Source organism: Mucor mucedo (genome assembly GCF_025094135.1).
Source record: "Mucor mucedo strain NRRL 3635 chromosome Unknown EV154scaffold_25, whole genome shotgun sequence".
NCBI lineage: Eukaryota > Fungi > Mucoromycota > Mucoromycetes > Mucorales > Mucoraceae > Mucor > Mucor mucedo.
Genome location: NW_026252309.1, coordinates 78564 through 97605, shown reverse-complemented (window position 1 = coordinate 97605; position 19042 = coordinate 78564). Strand labels below are relative to the sequence as shown.

General features: G+C 35.5%; 11 protein-coding genes across 11 annotated transcripts; 7 read left to right on the top strand and 4 right to left on the bottom strand.

Moving 5' to 3' along the window:
* Positions 1–1128: 1128 nt before the first annotated feature.
* On the top strand, positions 1129–2011 carry EV154DRAFT_501782 (cyclin-domain-containing protein). Its single transcript, XM_051600734.1, has 2 exons — positions 1129–1731; positions 1790–2011. Exons 1-2 carry the CDS (start codon positions 1336–1338, stop codon positions 1973–1975), a joined length of 582 nt encoding a protein of 193 aa, XP_051459781.1. The 5' UTR covers positions 1129–1335; the 3' UTR covers positions 1976–2011.
* A 137-nt stretch (positions 2012–2148) lies between these two features.
* EV154DRAFT_537062 (beta-lactamase superfamily domain-containing protein) lies at positions 2149–3474 on the top strand (the record flags this gene model as incomplete). The annotated part of the gene is made up of 5 exons (XM_051604183.1): positions 2149–2429; positions 2496–2558; positions 2784–3080; positions 3149–3246; positions 3320–3474. 5 exons carry the CDS (start codon positions 2149–2151, stop codon positions 3472–3474), a joined length of 894 nt encoding a protein of 297 aa, XP_051459780.1.
* Positions 3475–3733: 259 nt separating this feature from the next.
* Positions 3734–6551, top strand: EV154DRAFT_501775 (uncharacterized protein). Its single transcript, XM_051600733.1, has 12 exons — positions 3734–3828; positions 3902–4066; positions 4142–4255; positions 4311–4657; positions 4726–5155; positions 5220–5285; positions 5338–5605; positions 5656–5728; positions 5811–5902; positions 5961–6110; positions 6195–6332; positions 6394–6551. The coding sequence occupies exons 1-12, from the start codon at positions 3746–3748 to the stop codon at positions 6505–6507; spliced, it is 2040 nt and encodes a 679-aa protein (XP_051459779.1). The 5' UTR covers positions 3734–3745; the 3' UTR covers positions 6508–6551.
* Positions 6552–6832: 281 nt separating this feature from the next.
* EV154DRAFT_393855 (uncharacterized protein) lies at positions 6833–7219 on the bottom strand (the record flags this gene model as incomplete). The annotated part of the gene is made up of 1 exon (XM_051595149.1): positions 6833–7219. A coding segment is annotated over one exon (387 nt), but the record flags the coding sequence as incomplete, so codon positions are not given.
* A 290-nt stretch (positions 7220–7509) lies between these two features.
* EV154DRAFT_479365 (uncharacterized protein) lies at positions 7510–8378 on the top strand (the record flags this gene model as incomplete). Its single annotated transcript, XM_051598252.1, has 4 exons — positions 7510–7605; positions 7660–7724; positions 7782–8167; positions 8224–8378. 4 exons carry the CDS (start codon positions 7510–7512, stop codon positions 8376–8378), a joined length of 702 nt encoding a protein of 233 aa, XP_051459777.1.
* A 2616-nt stretch (positions 8379–10994) lies between these two features.
* On the bottom strand, positions 10995–11373 carry EV154DRAFT_416904 (uncharacterized protein; the record flags this gene model as incomplete). Its single annotated transcript, XM_051595761.1, has 2 exons — positions 10995–11109; positions 11174–11373. 2 exons carry the CDS (start codon positions 11371–11373, stop codon positions 10995–10997), a joined length of 315 nt encoding a protein of 104 aa, XP_051459776.1.
* A 256-nt stretch (positions 11374–11629) lies between these two features.
* On the bottom strand, positions 11630–11938 carry EV154DRAFT_417103 (uncharacterized protein; the record flags this gene model as incomplete). The annotated part of the gene is made up of 1 exon (XM_051595768.1): positions 11630–11938. The coding sequence occupies one exon, from the start codon at positions 11936–11938 to the stop codon at positions 11630–11632; it is 309 nt and encodes a 102-aa protein (XP_051459775.1).
* A 951-nt stretch (positions 11939–12889) lies between these two features.
* Positions 12890–14516, bottom strand: EV154DRAFT_461057 (cyclin-like protein). The gene is made up of 7 exons (XM_051597536.1): positions 14497–14516; positions 14262–14389; positions 14108–14189; positions 13930–14049; positions 13743–13860; positions 13640–13685; positions 12890–13571 (listed from the first exon to the last, which is right to left on the bottom strand). The coding sequence occupies exons 1-7, from the start codon at positions 14506–14508 to the stop codon at positions 13316–13318; spliced, it is 762 nt and encodes a 253-aa protein (XP_051459774.1). The 5' UTR covers positions 14509–14516; the 3' UTR covers positions 12890–13315.
* An 853-nt stretch (positions 14517–15369) lies between these two features.
* Positions 15370–15723, top strand: EV154DRAFT_416990 (RlpA-like double-psi beta-barrel-protein domain-containing protein-containing protein; the record flags this gene model as incomplete). The annotated part of the gene is made up of 2 exons (XM_051595765.1): positions 15370–15601; positions 15662–15723. Coding segments are annotated over 2 exons (294 nt in total), but the record flags the coding sequence as incomplete, so codon positions are not given.
* Positions 15724–17031: 1308 nt separating this feature from the next.
* On the top strand, positions 17032–17893 carry EV154DRAFT_393542 (peptidase S28; the record flags this gene model as incomplete). Its single annotated transcript, XM_051595144.1, has 4 exons — positions 17032–17158; positions 17221–17360; positions 17416–17496; positions 17549–17893. Coding segments are annotated over 4 exons (693 nt in total), but the record flags the coding sequence as incomplete, so codon positions are not given.
* A 225-nt stretch (positions 17894–18118) lies between these two features.
* EV154DRAFT_408127 (uncharacterized protein) lies at positions 18119–18445 on the top strand (the record flags this gene model as incomplete). The annotated part of the gene is made up of 1 exon (XM_051595351.1): positions 18119–18445. A coding segment is annotated over one exon (327 nt), but the record flags the coding sequence as incomplete, so codon positions are not given.
* Between the last annotated feature and the right edge of the window lie 597 nt (positions 18446–19042).

The following is a 19042-nucleotide window of genomic DNA, read 5'->3' as shown; positions in this document are numbered from 1 at the left end:
ATTGGCACGGCAAACAGTCTTTTAATTTATGATAAAGACATCTTAGAAACCGTGTCACATTATTCCAACTGCCTTATAATTTAACTTTTCCAGGTACCTTAATCACAGCAGACAGGTCGACGCTTGACATGGAATTATTGATAATGTCAATATAACTATATTAGTACGTGTAAAAGAGATAAAGCTATGGTCTCCACTGAGCTTTGTAGTAAAAGATAACGAATAAAGTACCACTTAAAATGTATTGCTTATAACAGAGCGGAGTTTTTCAAGTTGTAGTATTGAGAGACTACAAGTGTATGAGCGTGATGAAACTCAATGATGCTATATATGGCCTTTCAATACAAGGATTGAAGATGCTTTACTATAATTGTGTTTCCTGTTAAAGTATTATTTCAGACAGAATTACCAAAAAAAAAAAAAAAAAACTTTTGGATGGGTCGTTAGTTCGCGTACTATCAATACAATGATAGAGTAAATCCGAAGAAAATAAATATAGGCAATGCCGTGTCGTCTTTAAACCCCAAATGGACTATGCAGACATATACAGAGCGCATAGAAGACTGCTATAAAAAAAAAGAAGCTTGCATTTTTTTTTTCTGCCAGTAGATCTTTGATCTAATGTTTGTGTGTGCATTACCGAATTAAGCTTTTTTTTTTTTTTTTTTTTTTTTGGATAACACAATGTATAAATAAATGTCCTTTTAAGTTTAAACTAACCAAATAAATCGGAATATTTTTACGAGCTCGTGTCAGACACAAAGCTCTATTGTTTCTCCCACTATCTTTTTATAAGAGTATAAGTAAGTAACAATTCATTAGAGGAGTTATCGGATAAGTTGTTGTTTATGGCTTAGCTTCATGTATTGAATAAAAAGTGTTGATAAAACTAACAACAAGAAAAATAGGGAGGTGAGTCCCGCCTTTTTATATTTGTTTAATTGCAAGTCACAATCTCTCGGTGGTGTAACATTGTACAAACATAAACAAATTCTTGATTAAATAAAAAAAATAAAAACTTTGCATTTACATACATGCCTGTGGCATTTTTAAAAGAGTGTTTTATTACATAAAATATGTTGTTATATTTTTCTTTTTTTTAATCAATTGAAAAATAAAAGATGTTTTGCATTGTTTTATCTTTATGAAAGCGATAGATTCGTTTTTTATCATTCCCTAATTGTTTGCATTACTTTGCTGAGTTGCAGAAAGAGATTAAAATGGGTCATCTGCTTAATGATTGGGCCATCATGTAACTCCCCGTTTTTTACCTCTCTCTTTTATTTTTGATTCTTTAACCCCCCTCCCCTTTTTTTTTTTTTTTTTTTGTACAAGATGGTGAAAAAGATTACACATTTACGGCCTTCGAGTCGGTTTGACTTGGCAAATTTCCCAGTGACAGAGACGATAAAGATGTTGACCTGTTTACTAGAAAAGATCATTAAAGCCAATGATGCCATTATAGTGAAGCAAGAAGAATACAGTTGCTTCCAATCAAGATCAAAACCAAGTATTGATATACAATCTTACTTGACCAGAATCTTGAAATATTGCCCTTGTGCAAACGAATGCTTTCTTAGTCTGCTGGTCTACTTTGATCGCATGTCGTTACAAGCCATTAAACAATTACGCATAGATTCATTAAACATTCACCGACTAATTATCTCCGGCATCATGATTTCAAGTAAATTCTTTTCAGACGTCTTTTTCACAAACGCTCGATATGCAAAGGTAATTAATCTCTATCCATTGGAGGTGGGACACCCTAGATATTTAAATTTTACTGTAGGTGGGTGGTCTTCCTGTAAAAGAATTAAACTCATTAGAGCTTGAATTCCTCTCCATCAACAATTACAATATTTATATCTCTCTAGAAGAGTTGCAACAGTATGGCGATCAGTTATTAATGCACGCCATTAGAGAAAAAGAGTATTTGGAGATTGAACAGCATCAACCTTTGAAATACATGTATTAATTCCTTCATCTTTTCCCATTATTTCCTTGTACATAATAAAAAAAAAAAAAAAAAAAAAAAAAAAAAAAAAAAAAAAAACGCGTTACGGTAACACAAAAAGAACCGATTGCCATTTAAAGTGAAATCTTTTTTTCCCCTGTCCCTTTTTTTTTTTTCTTCTCTTCTTTAAACTCATGTTTCGTCGCCTAGCAACTACATTAGCTATTTCTACCGCCGTTGTCATGTCACAAAAACCAGTCTTTGCTCAAGGAAAAGAACACCATGACGGAAAAGGGTTTAAAAACCCTTGGCCTTCTTTTGTTAGTTACGGGTTTCTGGACGCTTTTAAAATGTTTACTACGGCAGATACATCCATCTTGAGTGCCAAGCCTGTAGACAAGCCTGAAACTGTCGAGATTAATTGGAACCTGATAAAGCAAAAGGACGATCATATTCATGCTACTTGGCTCGGGCAGTAAAGTTTATTTTTTATTTTGTCAAGTCACTTTTTTTTTTATTGTTTTAATCATTGTTTTAATAGTGCATGCATGTTCTTACAAATCAAGGGCTTTAATGTGCTTCTGGATCCTATCTTTTCAGACAGGTAACAACAAGTCCATATACAAGGATGAGAAAAGAAAAACTAAAAAGGTCAACAGATGTTCTCCTGTTCAATTTGCTGGTCCCAAGAGATACACGGATCCTCCATGTAAACTTTCAGAGTTGCCACCCATTGACGCCGTCATCATTTCACACAACCAGTAAGTTACACATTGACAGAAAAAAAAAGCGTAGTCTATCCGATAATTTATCCGCGAAAAAAAAAAAGTTATGATCATTTGGATGTAGATACGGTGAACCAACTCGCCAAGCTTTATCCCGAGTGTAAATTCTACGTGCCGCTCGGAAACAAGTCCTGGTTTAAATTACCTGAGGATCGTGTGATTGAATTAGACTGGTGGGAGACAGCTACGCTTCAAAACAGTACAACACAACTCACCATGACGTGTACTCCCTGTCAGCATTTTTCTGGAAGAGGCTTGTTTGATAGAAACAAGACCTTATGGGCATCCTGGTGTATACAGGCCCAAAAGGATGGTGGAGTACAGAAAGTGTTTTTTGGAGGGTAAAATATATATACATATATATAAAAGCTTATCGCACTTTTTTTGTACTCACATATGATTATGGTAGTGATACAGGATATCGCGCAGTGCCAGCGGACACAAAACCTGAATTCCAATATGATACGCAGTATTTGGATACGTTGCCTCACTGTCCTGCATTTAAAGGTAAAAAAAAGGGGGGGGGGCAATTGTTAAAGAATATAGACAAGGACAGCAATGTTCATGCTTCAAACTATAGAAATTGGAGAAAAGATGGGTCCTTTTGATTTAGCGTTTATTCCTATCGGAGCTTATTCTCCACGATGGTTCATGTCACCTATCCATTGTTCACCTGAAGATGCAGTGGAATTGCATTGTGACATCAAGAGCAAGCAGTCGGTAAAGTGTTATTGAGTATTTTAAAAAGGAGAATTATTTTCGACTGAAACTGATATATCATCTTAGATTGGTATCCATTGGGGTACATTCATATTGACCGATGAGCCCTTGTTTGAGCCACCCAAGCGCTTGAAGGCAGCTATGGAAAAACGAGGTTTAGATGCTCAACATTTCAATGTTCTTCCATTGGGCGGAACTTTTACTGTAAATCAATAAAACATTCCTCTAATTCATTATTTTATTCTTTATTTTTCTTTTCTTTTACTTTGTGTGTATAAAAAGAAACATGGGAGAATTTCATGGAGAATCGGCGTTATTGGAGTCCTCCTCGCCAGATCCTGGCATTGTCCAAGTTAGCCTTTTAAAAGAGTAAAAAGAGATTTATCTGTAGAAGAAAAAAAAATCTCCTAAATGTGATTTTTTATTTTTATTTAATTAATAGAAATGATTATGTATCTCAAGCTTGGAAAAACGGGCTAGGAAAGACAGAAGAAATTGCTATTTATCCTCCAGCAAGAGATTTTACAAAAGATGATTATTTTTGGCGGTTCAGTAAAACATGTATGCAAGCGGATTGTAATTTTTCTGTATTTCCTGGTTATGACTGGTAAATCCCAAAATGATGCATAATTTTTTTTTTTTTTTTTTTTTTTAATATTAATAGCGATTTAAATTTTAAAAGCACAACTGTCATTTTGCCCGGAGAAAATCATCCTTCCTTGTCATTATCTCATTTAGGTAGAGAAACACGTACTAAAATCAAGCCGTTATTTCCTTATTCGTGGCATGGCGAATGGTAACTCTAAATCTCACAGCGGGGAAACAAACGGTTTTACTAACTTAAAATTTAGGACAACAACATGTCAGGTTATGAACGCTCCGGTGAAAGCACTTCAGTTCATGTTCAAACGAGAATTAGGAAACGCGCAAATCCGAATCGACAAAATTGGAGCGTTTGAGACAGATCTTCAGGGTGATGTGGACTCACGTAAAAACATGATTTTCGGTGCATTTGCGCTTGTCTATGTAGTAGAAGGATACGTCAGCATTTTGCTGGATGAAAATCACAAGGAAGAGCAACATCTTTTATTGAAAGCGGGAGAAACCTTATTGCTTGAACGTGACGAGGATGCCAGTCCTACTAGTATTTTAATGAAGGCTACCACGCGAACCCAGCAAGGTCCATTTAGTGGCATTGGTAAAAAAAAAAGTATTTTAATTCATATAAAGAGAAGTGGAACACCTAATAGATTGTATGGAATTTAGAGGCAACCGTCGTTGTGATTCAAATTGAGGAAGGAAAAACTTACGGCGGTACACTTCAAAAGCAAGCGTCCACGTCACCCACAGCCGATGTTGTGCCCAGTCAACGACGACAGACAGATCGTCGACCCAGCTTAATTGTCTCTGTCGATCAGCCCAATACTGAATTTAATCAATTGAACATTACGGAAAAAATCGAAAATGAGCGGCGCGATAGCTACGGGTCTTTTGATCCAAGCATCATTTATGAGCCACCAGCATTTGCATTGATGCACAAGGATACAGATATGCCACCTCCCGTCACTCGAGACAGGCTGGATGTGGATGAATTTCCTTTAAAAGCAATTAGTACGGCATGGATTAAGATCATGACACAAGGCCTAAGCGAATGGATCAAACTCCCGATCATTGTGTGCCGTGGCACAGGCGATGGGTAAAAAGCGTTAAATATTTACAATTGCAGCCCCGTATTGACTACAATTTTTTTAATATATCAGTCCAGTCATTGGTCTCACGGCTGCAGTGCATGGAAATGAACTGAATGGTGTTCCTTGTATTCACAGGTAAACGTAGAAATGAAAAAAAAAAAAAAAAAGCTCAAAAAAAAGACTATAGAGTCATATCTCAAATTGATATCAACAAACTAAAAGGCACGGTGGTTGCTGTGCCTTGTGTAAACGTCTGGGGTTTCCTCAAGTTTCAAAGAGAATTTGCAGATGGACGCGATTTAAACCGGCAATTCCCGGGTAAAGAAGACGGTTACGCATCTCAAGTTTATTGTTATCATTTGATGAATAAGATTATATCTCAGTTCAATTACATGGTCGATTTACATACCGCGAGTTTTGGTCGTGTCAACTCCTACTATGTGCGAGCCGACTTAGTAAGTGCTCTTTTTTTTTTCTTGGAGTATGATATTAATTTGGAGATAAGAATGATCCAGTGGGTGCAAGCATGGCAAAACTTCAGCAACCACAAATATTATTACATAATTCAGGACAAGATGGTATATATTAAAAAAAACAAGAGCTACATGAAGTACAACAAAGAGAAAATCTCAATGAAATGTAAAAATAAAAATAAAATAGGCACGTTACGATCAGCTGCAGCTGCACGCGGAATTAAAGCAATTACAGTAGAAATAGGAAATCCGCAAACCTTTCAAGACAGATACATTCAGGTAAGCGATTGTCTTTTTCAACAGAGCACGGTATCTGATGTGTATATAAACTACGTAGTGGTCATTTATGGGTATTATGCGTATCTTGGATCATTTCGACATGTATCCTTTGAAATATGTAAATATAAGTGAAACAAGTACGAAGAGTCCACTTGAAGGAAACTTATCGGGACCACCAAATACAGTATTATGTTCTAGAGGTTTTTGGGTAATCAACAAAAGATAATAAGCTTTTTTTTTTTTTTATGTGTATCTATCTTCAAGAGTTTCATCGTTATTTTTTTTTATGTAGTTGTATACAAAGACGGGTGGCTTACTGGAGGTATATCCTGATGTAAATACAATGGTTCGAAAAGGCGAGATCATTGCTCGTATCAAAAATATGTTTGGTAACGTGGTAGATGAATATTTCGCTCCTTGCACGGGTGTGGTAAAGTGTGGTAGAATGTTTAGAAAGAAAACAAATGACTCATTTGATGATTATTGGTTAGGTGATAGGAAGAAGTTCCAATCCAGTTGCGATGGCAGGTGATCGTATCGTACATATGGGTGTTATCAAGAAAACGGGTGAAGTGTTGGCTAAAGCAGCAAAAGAGAATTATTAAAAACAATAACAAAACGTTCGGAAATAAACAAATTATATTTATTACATGTGTTTATCTATAGAAGGGGGTAGGTGTGTGTGAAGGGGAGGAGGAGGGGGGGGGAGATCATCCTAAAAGAGGAAAATCGAATATTAATGCTTGGGGTATTATTGTTATTTACAGAAAGGATAAAAATAAGGAGGCTTGATTAGTGTAACCTGCTTGGTCTTTGCAAAAAATGCTTGGCTTCACTATAATGATAGGCATTTTCACCATGGGATGCGGTATGATGATGTTGTAAGCCCATATAATGGGGAGATCTAATGTCCAACAAATGGTGTTCATGATGTATAGAAGATGAAGAAGAAGATAATCCTGACCTTGAATGATCCAAAGAAGGTATGCGAGACAAATCAACATGTTTTTGACGCACAATCTTTTTATTGTCACGATGGCTGATGAACTCTTTGGCTTCTAAATCATAATCTCTGGTCGGATCAATAGGCTCTGGTTCTTCTGTAAAATATCCTAGCTCTTCAAAGAAGATTTGATATGACGTATGGATACAGTGATTATCTTTGTCAACAATGGTTTCTTCCGGTGTGAGTGATAGGATGCAAAATAAATTCTCTTGACATTCAGAATCATCTATCCATGTAGTTTCTTCATAGTCTTGAGGTGATTGAGGATACATGTCATCTTCATCTTCTGGTGTCAGCGAAAAGAATACAAGTGGAGGCAAGGACATGGTATAAAGTGTAAAGAAAAGCTGAAAAGAAAAGCTGAAAAAATTGCAAAAAAAAAAATTAAAATCTAGCCTTTTTATAATGTTTGTTGTCCTGATCAACGGAAATTCAAGGAACCAAAAATGCAAAGGAAAACCAATTATTACTAGGTGAGCAATTCTTACTTGTCCAATCAAATACGACAACGGAATCTTATCAAGCCCCTAATTTATTGATAAGTAACTCCTCCCCCTCTCACATCTGACTTTCTTTTTCAACTTACTCCCCCCCTTTTCCCATGGCACAAATAAGATTCTTTGATCTTGAATTAAATATACCAGGTCAAATCTGGTCTCCAAATACTTGTAAAACAAGATTTGCTTTAAATATAAAGGTTTGATAATAATAAAAAACGGAAGGATTTCAATATAATTTAAGATTGTTTTAGAATATATCTTACGAGACAGAATGGGTTACCTTTAGCAATTTATATACCATCATTCCTGCAATCACGTAAGAAACACAAGTTTAAACTTACTTTTAGCTATTTTAACGTGCCATAATATATAGTAAGACTGATAAAAAGCCAACAGTACCTATTATAGTAGATTTATCTCATCATAATAAGGTAATTCAGGATTCTTGGGATATAGCCTTGTATTTGGAAGAGAACTTTCCCGACACACCAAGCCTATTTCATGGAAATGTTGGATTACATAAATTCTTTTATGATTACTGCACTTTCAACATACTGCCTATCCTATTTAAAATGATAGTTCTGTCCATTGACTGTGGACCCTCTCAAGCATGGTTTCGTAAAAACAATGAAGCAAAATTTGGAACAACATTGGAGGTCTATGCTGGTGATTCCAATAAGAACATGGAGGCACTAAAATTAGCATTGGTCCCAATTTACCATGTTCTCAAGAAATATCCATTTATAACTGGTGACAAGGGTGAGGCACAAAAAAGTTACACAATCATCATTTTTTATAAACATTTTGTATTTTAGTTGGTTGGGCAGATGTTGTACTTGCGGCACATTTTACCATGTTACAAGAACTCCGTCCTGATCTGTTCAAGCTTGTTTTCGCTCATCCTTTGCTATCTGCCTGGTGGAAACTCACATACAAATATCGAACAGGAAACGTCCCTGCGAGCCTTTGATAAAAAAAAAGAAAGTAGGATCATGGCAAAATTACTTTAAAAAGTAACAGATTCTGTTATCTTGTTAGCTTGCTTTTTTCCCACAATAGTGAATAAAAAAAACTTTTAGCCTTCATGATACGTTACACGGGGTTTTTTTCTTTGTGGTCTCATGTCGATTCTCCTTTTTCCTGTATCAGCTATGGCATAAACAATGCAGCACAAACAAGCAAGAAAAAAAACCTCAGTTAGCAAATTGCCTCTGTTGATCTGACATCATTCAACGAGCTATTTTTGGTCGACTTTCTATATCACTCACCCTGCTCAGACGGTTGCCGGAATATGACAGATTTGGGGAGACCATGACTATGGTGATGATGTTTTTTATATGAGTGACGACAGTTATTTCATCATACAACTATATTTGCAGATGATGCTCATTCCCAAACAAGGAGTGCTCTTTTATTTTTCTCTTGAGATCAATGCATATAAAAATTTAATGTCTGACGGTACCGCTACTTCTTAAATTCTTGCATTATAAACTCTTTGTAGGAGGGATTTTATTATCTTCTTAAAATAGTATTCCCTTTCTATCGGTAGATCCATGACGAGCGTGTAACACCCTATATTTATTTCAAAAAAATTATGGGTGGCTGACATGAGGCCCTATTACGTCTTATTTCTTAAAAATCTACAATCTCCGTTAATAAACAATGAACCTCAAATAAAACGCTTTCTGTATATGGAAGCAACGACTAAAAAAAAAAATAAGGCACTCCTATAGTGTATACTATCTTCTGGTGTAGACTATTCTTCCTGGTTATCAACACCCGGGTATAATATAAGCCAAATACTTTTAATCATGTAGGATATACGGAATTCTGAAGAAGCTTGTGCTGGGTTTCCCAAGTTAGAGTTTTCTTATAGCGCTACAAGTTAATTTGTTCCAACAATGCAATTCCCATAATAAGCTGGGTGAAAAAAAAAATTACCGTGGGAACCAGACTATATTTGTGGCAGTAAACTTAAATATCGCCTATTATATCTATCATTGTCGACAGGACCCCCCACAATTATTTATCGTTTACCGTTTTTAAAAAGATGTTTGTACAGCTTGCTTTCAAAAAAAAATAAAAAAAATGGGATATAAATATACAAAAAAAGAAAAATTAGTACTTATGCGTTAAATGATGAGTGCAAATCAGCAATTTCTTTCAATATGTCAATGCTTTGTATAAATACGGCCAAGACAGTAGTTCTCGTTAGTTTAAAGTGGATCCAGCCGAAAATCATTAAAAGTTTTGTACAAACACGAAAAACCCTGCAGAATCTTTTTTTATAAAAAAAAGTAGCTGCAAGTATAAGTACATTTCAAAGTAATTTATGCAGCATTTTTTTTTTTTAAAAAAAAAAAGCCCTTCAATCAGACACATAATTTGATTTCTGGAAATACAAGTCGAGTCTTGTAACGTTATACTTGAGGCGTTTTTGTTTCTCACCTGATCAAGTTTGTTTTCTGTTTTTTCAGCGCTAATAATTATGAGCACTGTTGAGTCATCCCGTAGTATAACACATAAATCAATCGGATTCACATACAACATACTCATACATTAACTTTGATATTGTAACTAATCACACCCGCAGGAAAAAAAGGGCCTTTCATTTCTATTAAGTGCCAGCGTAAAGCTGCGACACACTGCTTTTGAAGTGTTCTTGTGTATCACCATCTCCCTTGAGTCTAAACGTTGTGCCTAACTGAATGGATACTAAAGGTAATAATTAACTGAGCGACAGCATATTGTTTTACAACACAATAGGCATATGAATCTAATTTTTGTAGTCTCATTTTTTTTTAAAAAACAATTCATTTGTTCTATCAATTTTAGACTTTGGGTTTCAATGATTGATCTAAACATGTACAAATGTTTCGGTTTCGGAAGAACTGTTTAAGGTCAATACGATGGAATTTTTAAAACAAGAATACCAAGACATGCAAACAAATGTGGAACATGTTTTTTATTTATTTTATTTGAACAGTCTTTAGAAAATATTAGATCAAAATGTAAAAAAAATTCGTTTACAACGTAAAAAAAAAAATACGTTCATTTTTCGAAAAAAGATTGGTTCAAAGATCGTAAAAAAAAATTGTGCTTACCACTTAAGTTTATCTATGTTTGACCTGGGATAACAGGCCTGGAAAGTTTTAATTGCGACTTTGACGAACGTTTCTGATGTTTTCTTGATCATTTTGGGTCCTTGCTGTTCTCCGTTTGGGGAGCATCAGCACCTCGAAATCCTGGGGAGAATGCCATTTCCAGCACGAAGTGAACGAACAATATCAACCATGTTCAAATAAGCAGCCATATCACAATTCCGTACATAAAGAGCAATCCTATTTGCGTTATTAGTCATGGCTCTACAATTTTGATTTGTACATCTGTCAAAGTAAAAAAAAAAAAAAAAAAAAAAAAAAAAAAAAAAAAAAAAAAAAAAAAAAAAAAAAAAAAAAAAAAAAGGACAGTGTTATGGACAGTGTCCATAAAAAAATTATTAATAAGTGAAAATCAACATACCTTAATAGACCATGCTTAAATACACGAGGATTTTCTCTTCGTCTATGAGGGCGTGGGTTATCGACTATCCAAAATTTTCATAGGCTGGGCAGCACTGACTTGTTCTAAATTCATCAATCAAGTACACCATTTTACTAGCTTTTTGAAGCAACCGACGGAATCTAAGGCCCCGGAATTGGCTTATGAAATCTTGCATTAGGAGCAGACCAGTTACTCATGACATAAACAGCTTCGACAACAAACTGTTCATCTAGTTTTGCAATGACATCCTCGTTTCCTAAGTGTATTCTAAAACAGGCAGATATCTGCAGTTTTCTGTGCAAGGGATGAGAAGTACGATGGTTATTTCGGAAGTTGGTATAGTGGTTTTGGATGATGCCTGTCACATCAGACCTGTTTGGTAAAGAAAAACTTGTTTGGATTGTTTGCGGTTGACTTTTCATGCACACAGAATAGCAAATCTCTTCGCCCAGGATCAATTGTAACACACCTGCCAACAGTTTCTTGTGGAATCTCTTGTGAAGTGTACAGAGTTGGTTCAAACACAACAGCAAAACGAGCAGTGTATCTGCTTTCAAAATCCATTCTTTTCTTAATCACAGTAACACCTATGCCTTCCGTTTAAATAGTTCCTCTAAACTGGAGCTCGCCATTTTCTTGGTGTTTAAGTGCATCGGAGTCTAGGTTAATAACTTCACGTCAAAGTGCTATCTTATCTCGAAGATTAGTCCACCGACGACCAAGAATATTTTGGCAGAGAATTTTTGAATCGATGGTTGTGTAGCAAACAGTCCAAGAGCGGCGTAGTGGGAGGCAATTAAAAACCGGTAATCCTATATCAATAAATGATAAAGCCAGTTCGTAAAAAGACCGCATATGTTCAACTGGTCTTGCTTTGGAATCATAATAAATGTTATTCCCACGAAACTGGTATTTGACGGGATAGCTGGTTAGAACAGGGAGAAGAGTGCCAAGAGAGTTAAATCTATCTCTTTTGAAAGAAGTCATATACCTCACACTCATTATAGAAGAATTCGGATTGCCCGAAAATCATACGAAAGCAAACGGAAAATAAATGTGTCATTCGAAGTAAAATAAAAACTGCTTGGAGTTAATAGGTAGCTAATTCTATACCCCTAATACATACGATAAAATAAAACTTTATTTTAAGTAAAACTGTAAATGCTATATACTTGTTTGAGCGTTTTTGGGTCTTTTGTTTGTTTAGTTTTCGGGATTTGACAAAAAAACAGGTTACCGTGTAAGGGTGTCAGATAAGGAAGGAAATCTAGTGCATCCATATTCTTTTCGATATGTTTATCCACTTATATATCTGTTTCGAATAAGCGTATTTTCATGACGAGGTAGTGGTATTTAATTTGCTCATGGTAACGCAACACATCTAAAGTGCTGACAAGAGAAAAATAAGGGAAGGGTTTGCTACCCCCGCCCCCCTCATGGGTGAATAACAACAATGTCAAGTTTTGCTCATTTGTGTGTGTCAAAATAGCCCCCCAAAAAAAAAGAAGACAGTAATTATTTGGTTTAAACCCAACCGTTTAATTTTCAAGAGCAAGCTTAAGCAGGTTAGTATTTTGGGTGAAGCGAGGCTTTAAAATAAGAGTTACATACGCATGCAATAGGGCACTTATCCTGGTTTTTCACTATGATGATACATTTTCTATTGATACATTCTCCTTCTACTTTAGCAGTATACCCATTTAATGATAACAGACATATTCTCTTTCGTTCATTTCATTCGTAGATTATGCATGAAAAATTAATTGATTTTATGCTATTATTTATTCCGTCACTGATTGACATTTTATTCTAAGCGTGCACGAATAATTTATGAAATAGTATACAGCGACTTCAGTTGAATGCTTACCTTCTAGCATACTAGGCAATCAAGACATAGACGTCAAAGACGGAATGAGATGGCAAAACATGCTCAGTGAGGTATTTTCAAAGTGTAATATGTTTCAATTCCAATGATAGATCCTTTCCCTTTTCGTTTTTTTTTTAAAAAATCAGCACTGTCCGGTAGACTTCCAATCTATTATATGAGACCGTATTTCATCATCGTTTAATCTAATCGAATTTCTAAGCTTTTATCCCATCTTTTCTCGGCATTGCATACTCAAACTCATGTTACTTTCCACTCATCGAACAAACTGGAGAAACTGTAGAGAAGAAAAAAATCAGTCGAGTATGTATACTACCAGTTACAAAAGCGATTTAGTCCATAACGCTCAATTTTTTTTTAATTCATGGCCTAATAATTTTATTCTATCGTAAACGAATAAAAAAAAATAAAAAAAAATTCTCCCTTTCTCCACTTTCGTCCATTCTTAGTCTTTCGAAGAAAAACTGTACTTTGGGAGTTTATACACATCCATAATCGAACCAGCGATTTCTATAGCCATATTCAGTTTCCAATAGTATAAAACTAAAGATATATACATAAAAAAAAATTGCAATCCCCTTACCTCCAATATGCTCGGCATTGGCGTGTAAATACTCTGACCAATGAGTATTTGTGTCGACAGGAAGTGGTGTGCCACTTGTTTGATATCCCATGACAAGCGCTGTTGCTGCAATTGCCTTAGCATCGTACCACATACACAACGGCAATCTAAAGCTTTTGTTTTTCGTATTCAATTAACTCGTGCTGATCTGATTTTCTAATTTTTTTTCTCTTCTTTTTACCTGTCATTAATAAAAGCTGTCGCGGCTGTTGCAACTTCATTGGGAACTAATCCAAACGGTTAGAAACAGAAGACACACATGCATGTTAAAGATATAATTTTACTTTGTATTTCTTGAACAAATTCCATCATGTCGTAATAAGGGTGATCGAATGTCATACCAAAGCATGTCACTTCCAACACCAAGAGTTCGTTTCTAAGCAGATCAGAAATAAATTTGGACTAAATAAAAGTTAGTTACCAGCATATTAATTTTACTTAAGGGGTAGAGGGGATTCTATTTCCATTTACAATCACTTTCTCCAGAACGGCTTCCTTTGGTTTATATGTCCATGATTTGGCGATATCCTGTGCTCTTCGAGATGATTCATCGCTCTTACAAGCAATGAAAAGGCACGCTTGTGCTATTCTCTACAATAATATCAAAAATTAATATGATTTCATTGTTTATCTAGAAACTGAATCGTACGGTATATTTGTAGTCTTGAAAGGACTTTCGTGTAAAGAATCGATGGTAGAGAGTGGAGGCGGTAGCCACTGTGTGTACAGGTCTATTGTATTTATGCTTTAGACATTTTACAAATGCTACAAAAAAATATATATATTTACACACGCACACTTACAATTCTAATCGGTAGCCAACTATTTGAATTAGGCATACCCCTCGCACTCTGTAAACTAATTCTTCTTCATATTTCATTCCTCTGATAATTGAAGGTGTGTGTCTGCTTTCTTCCTTGTGCATAATCCACTATAAATTAAATAATGTTAAAAATCAAAAAGTCAAGTTAACCTAGGCAGTAAATACATTTAAGGGGTTTCGGTAAAGGAGGGGTTGATTTGTTTAAAGTTACTCACCTGGTTTGACATGTTTAAATAGGATAAAAAAGAAAGAAAAAAAAAATGAAAACAGTCGTCCAAAAACCAATTTTTTGCCTAGTGTATGACGGAAGCAGGCTTGAGTATTGAGACCCCGTTTATTACGTAATCTAATCAGTGAAACTGAATCCCATGTGTTATACTATTATAACACCCTTGATGGACTCTTTTGAAACTAATAGATGTGAATCCCCTTGGATTTTACTTATTCATACAAATACGTGAATTCAACCTTGATAATTAAAATTTTCTTCTTTTCTTCATATACTTAATATACATTCAAAATGAAGGGAGTTTTAGCTAGTGTTTGTGCTTTGGCGTTTGTTGGACAAGTCATCTCAACTTTCCCCAATGATCTTTATTACCATCATCACCCTGACTTGGCTGTTGCCGATGCCGGAAAAATGAGATTTGGTGCAAGTAAGTTATAACATCCCAGATGTTTGTAAAACATGTCATATTAATCATACTATCAAAGGTAACTCAAGAGGCCACCGTAACGCTTACACAAATGGAAGACATGCTTACGACTATACTGAAAGACGTCCCTACAAGGCAAGCTACAACAAAAATGAACGCGAAGGTAAATTGGTCTACAACGAAGATGGTAGTATCAATTGGGAGAAGACGAAGGGAAATAAATCACACAAAATAGCTGCATCAGATACTACTAGTGGTTATTTCGGAGGGCCCGGTTCCAACAGCTTTCCTTTGGGAGACTTCACACCCAACCGTCAGACCTATTCAGATGATGATGATTATGAGGATGGCTATTATGATAGACGTCGTTCCAACTATGCCGGTGGCATTCGTCTTGCCGGTGCAGTAGAAGATGATGGTTACACTCATGCTGAGGGTACTTTCTATGATGTCGAGACTCACATTGGCACTTGTGGTAAGCAAAGCCAAAACAGTGATAAGGTATGTGCTCTCAATGCTGAGGATATGGGTGAAGGTGGTAGCGAAAATGAAAAGTGTGGTAAATCCATTGAAGTCGTCGGTCCTTCTGGTAAAACCGTCACCGTCACTGTTGTTGACAGCTGTAAAACCTGTAAAGCCGGCGGTCTTGATCTTAGTCCTGCTGGTAAGAGAACGATGGAAAAAAATATACATTGATTTGTAACTAACTGTATTTTATAAATAGCATACGAAGAACTTGGCGAATTCAGCCATGGTTCTATTCCAATTAAATGGAAATACACATAAATATTCTCTTACTTAATAACACATATAATAATAAAAAAAACTTTTACAAAAATCCCGAGACCTTTTTGGATTAACTACACCCTTGATGACTTTTGGTTGTGCATTTAATCAAAAATATTACATTTATCGTTTTAATGTAAAGTAAGACCCTAGGATTTAAATTTAAACGGTTACAAGGTTTGACTAAAAATAATGCACTACTGGAAATATGGCCCATAAAATATAACCTTCTCAATATCAAATTGGGAGCAAGCTCGAAATCCATCGACGTATATGAAGGAGTCTACGAGATTTTTTTTTTTTTTACCATGGTGACGCTATTTTGATGAAAGAACCCTCATAACAGATCCACCTCTGGGTATTCTTAAATTGATAGTAGAGCACTTGAATAATTTGAGCGAGGACGAGCTTCACTAACATCATACGAGGATACAAAAGTAAAAATAAACCAAAAAGCCAAAACAGTTAAGATAAGCTGACACTTTTTTATTTATTAAGTATGGTCGTGCGATAAAATGCATACTCAAGCTCAAACAGCGATTTTGATACAGACACAAAGTTTACACATTTAAACTTACGACCTTCTTGTTTCATGCCCTGCAACAGTGAAGTTATGATGCGAATTTACATGGAATTAGAGCGAAATTTATGTTGACATACCCAAACCTTTTAACTTTTGATACGTGGATAGTTTATTTTCACATATCTGTCCTTTTCCCGGAAAGAGTGTACTTTATACCCTACAATTTTTAAAAACATTTGGAGTTTATTTGACGCTATTCTTACTTAATTTAGACAAAAGAAGGAAATTGTCGAAATTATATTTCTCAAGACTCTGTCAGAAAAATAAAGAGAAGGTCCAAAACCGAGTAAAAATACTGTAGTATAAGCTACTTATTATTATCATTGTACTCAAGCGACATGAATTGTTGATACTAGGCATGCAAAAAGACAAAACCCGTTTGAACAATGAGATTTCTGCACACAAACAAAGTGTCACACAATCTTTTTTTATTTTTAGCTGCCACTGGTGATAGGAACGCGGATTTAATAAAATTACGATTTTGGGATTGTTTTTCCTTTTTATTCTTTTTTCTTTATTTTTCTTTGATTAAAGATGAGATTTAGTTTGTCTTTGCTTTTGGTCCTGGGCGTGTCTCATTTGACCTCAGCATTATATGCGCCTGGATCTCGAATCAGAGAGTAAATACTAATATTCAGTCAAGTCCTCAAATTGAAATTAAATCATCCTTTTTTTTTTGTAGAAAAATCGAATCGAAAAAGATTACAAGTCAAGTGAAAGAAAAACTTCCAGAAAAATATGGTCCTTATTATTTCGACCAGCCTATCGATCATTTTTCTTTAAATACAAGCACCTTTAAACATCGCTATTGGGCAAACACTGATCACTATAAACAGGGCGGCCCAGTTATTCGTACGTAATCGATAAAGGTATTTTGCATACACATGTATAAATTCTTACACATAAATATCTAGTATACAATGCCGGTGAAACACCTGCAGATGATCGCTCCTTTTATGTCATTAATTCTACTATGGCCGAATTAGCAAAAAGATTGGATGGTATCATTATCGTCATGGAACACAGATTTTATGGTACATCTATGCCTGCACCCGTAAGTATTTAGACAACAAGTTATATCCGCATAAAAGCTAATTCCTTTTTCATAGGATTTTTCTGCCAAATCTTTAGTGACATTGAATACCAAACAAGCTCTTGAAGACATTGCTTCTTTTATTAAAGACTTGAAGGTAACACAGCGATAGTTGAATAGCGCTTATCTGTAACTTTTTCTTTCTTTAGTTACCTAACCTCGATATTGAACTTCCTCCTGCTCCTGAAACCAAATATATCGTATATGGTGGTAGCTATAGCGGTAATCTCGCAGCATGGATGCGTTTGAAGTATCCTCACCTTGTATTTGCTGCGGTTCCTTCTTCCGCACCTGTGCACATGAGCTACAATTTTTACCAATATTTCGAACCTATTCGTAAATATGGACCAAAGCATTGCATTAAAGCCATTCATTCCGTCATTCTCTTTGTCGATCACATTCTATTCAGCCCATTGGAAGGACCCAAGATTCGTTTGAAGGAGAGATTTGGTGCTCAAGATTTGAAGCATGACGATGATTTCGCAGAATGTAAGCCTCTCTCTCTTTTTTTTATTTTAGTTTTACATACCAACTCTATTTTAGTGTTGTCTTATCCCTTAGGATTGTGGCAAGCAATGACACCTGCCTCCAATCCATTTGTGGAGGAATTTTGTTCTGTGTTTGAAGGGTTATCCTCAGTTCATGAGTATGTTGAGGCTTATGGTAATTACACGAAGAACATCATCAAAAAGGCTTGTGATAAAGATGAAAATGTGAATGAATGTATGGACACGCACGACCCCAGAGGTAAAATGTATACCGACGTTACAAATGAAAATCGTGCCTGGTTGTGGCAGGTATGTACCGAATACGCCTATTGGCAAACAGGTGCACCACTCTGGAAATCTACCATTGTTTCTCGTAAATTAAACACAGCTTGGTTCCAACGTCAATGTCCGTTGACTTTTGGTGAACACGAAGTTCCCAGAAGACCAATCTGGCGTGAAATTAATCGTGAGTATGAGGGTTGGTATGTCAGTTTGGACCGTGTTTTCTGGATTGATGGTGAGTACGATCCCTGGCGTGAGGATAGCATTCAAAGTGAATCCGCACCTGATCGTTCAGACTGGGAAGAAGATGCTAAATATGTGGTTTTGCCTAAATCAGTTCATCACTGGGTAAAAAAAAAAAAAAATACGCATATTTCACTTGAAATTAATATTTTTCTTGAATTAGGACTTCTTCGTTAGTGAAACTGTATCTGAGTCTATTAAAAATACCCAAGAGCAAGTCTATACATCTATCAGAAAGTGGATCGATGAAGCCGACCAGCCATCTGCTGCCTTTGCAATGAAATATCAATCACCAAATTAATTTATCCAGTCGATATATTAAATAAAAGCCATAATGGTTATTTTCTAACTTATACCTTTTCCCAGAAAGTATTATTCTTTTTTATTTAGAAATTTCATGATGTCTGGAGCTCGTCCATCACTCAGTTAATAATAAACATCCAATTTCTTTGACTTGCTACTTCGCTTTGTTTTAACACATAGCCAAGGGGGATAGTGAGAGGTTAAGTATCAACTTCGTCAGTAACCACATCAAATTGGGTGCAAATGCTTCAAAAATTGAAAAAAATCAATAAATACGATACCAAAAATCACTGTAAAAAGATGTTGTGTAAATCAAGTCAGGAAGAT

Bases quoted from the DNA above. Each gene is read 5' to 3' on its own strand.
- EV154DRAFT_501782 (XM_051600734.1), top strand. From the start codon at position 1,336: ATGGTGAAAAAGATTACACATTTACGGCCTTCGAGTCGGTTTGACTTG. The intron at 1,732-1,789 runs GTAATTAATCTC...ATTTTACTGTAG, and splicing joins CAAACGCTCGATATGCAAAG to GTGGGTGGTCTTCCTGTAAA.
- EV154DRAFT_461057 (XM_051597536.1), bottom strand. The intron at 13,686-13,742 runs GTAAAATTATAT...CGTTTGGATTAG, and splicing joins ATTTGTTCAAGAAATACAAA to TTCCCAATGAAGTTGCAACA. The intron at 13,572-13,639 runs GTAAAAAGAAGA...GAAAAACAAAAG, and splicing joins ACAGCTTTTATTAATGACAG to CTTTAGATTGCCGTTGTGTA.
- EV154DRAFT_501775 (XM_051600733.1), top strand. From the start codon at position 3,746: ATGGGAGAATTTCATGGAGAATCGGCGTTATTGGAGTCCTCCTCGCCA. The intron at 5,729-5,810 runs GTATATATTAAA...AAAATAAAATAG, and splicing joins ACATAATTCAGGACAAGATG to GCACGTTACGATCAGCTGCA. The intron at 6,333-6,393 runs GTAAAGTGTGGT...ATTATTGGTTAG, and splicing joins TCGCTCCTTGCACGGGTGTG to GTGATAGGAAGAAGTTCCAA.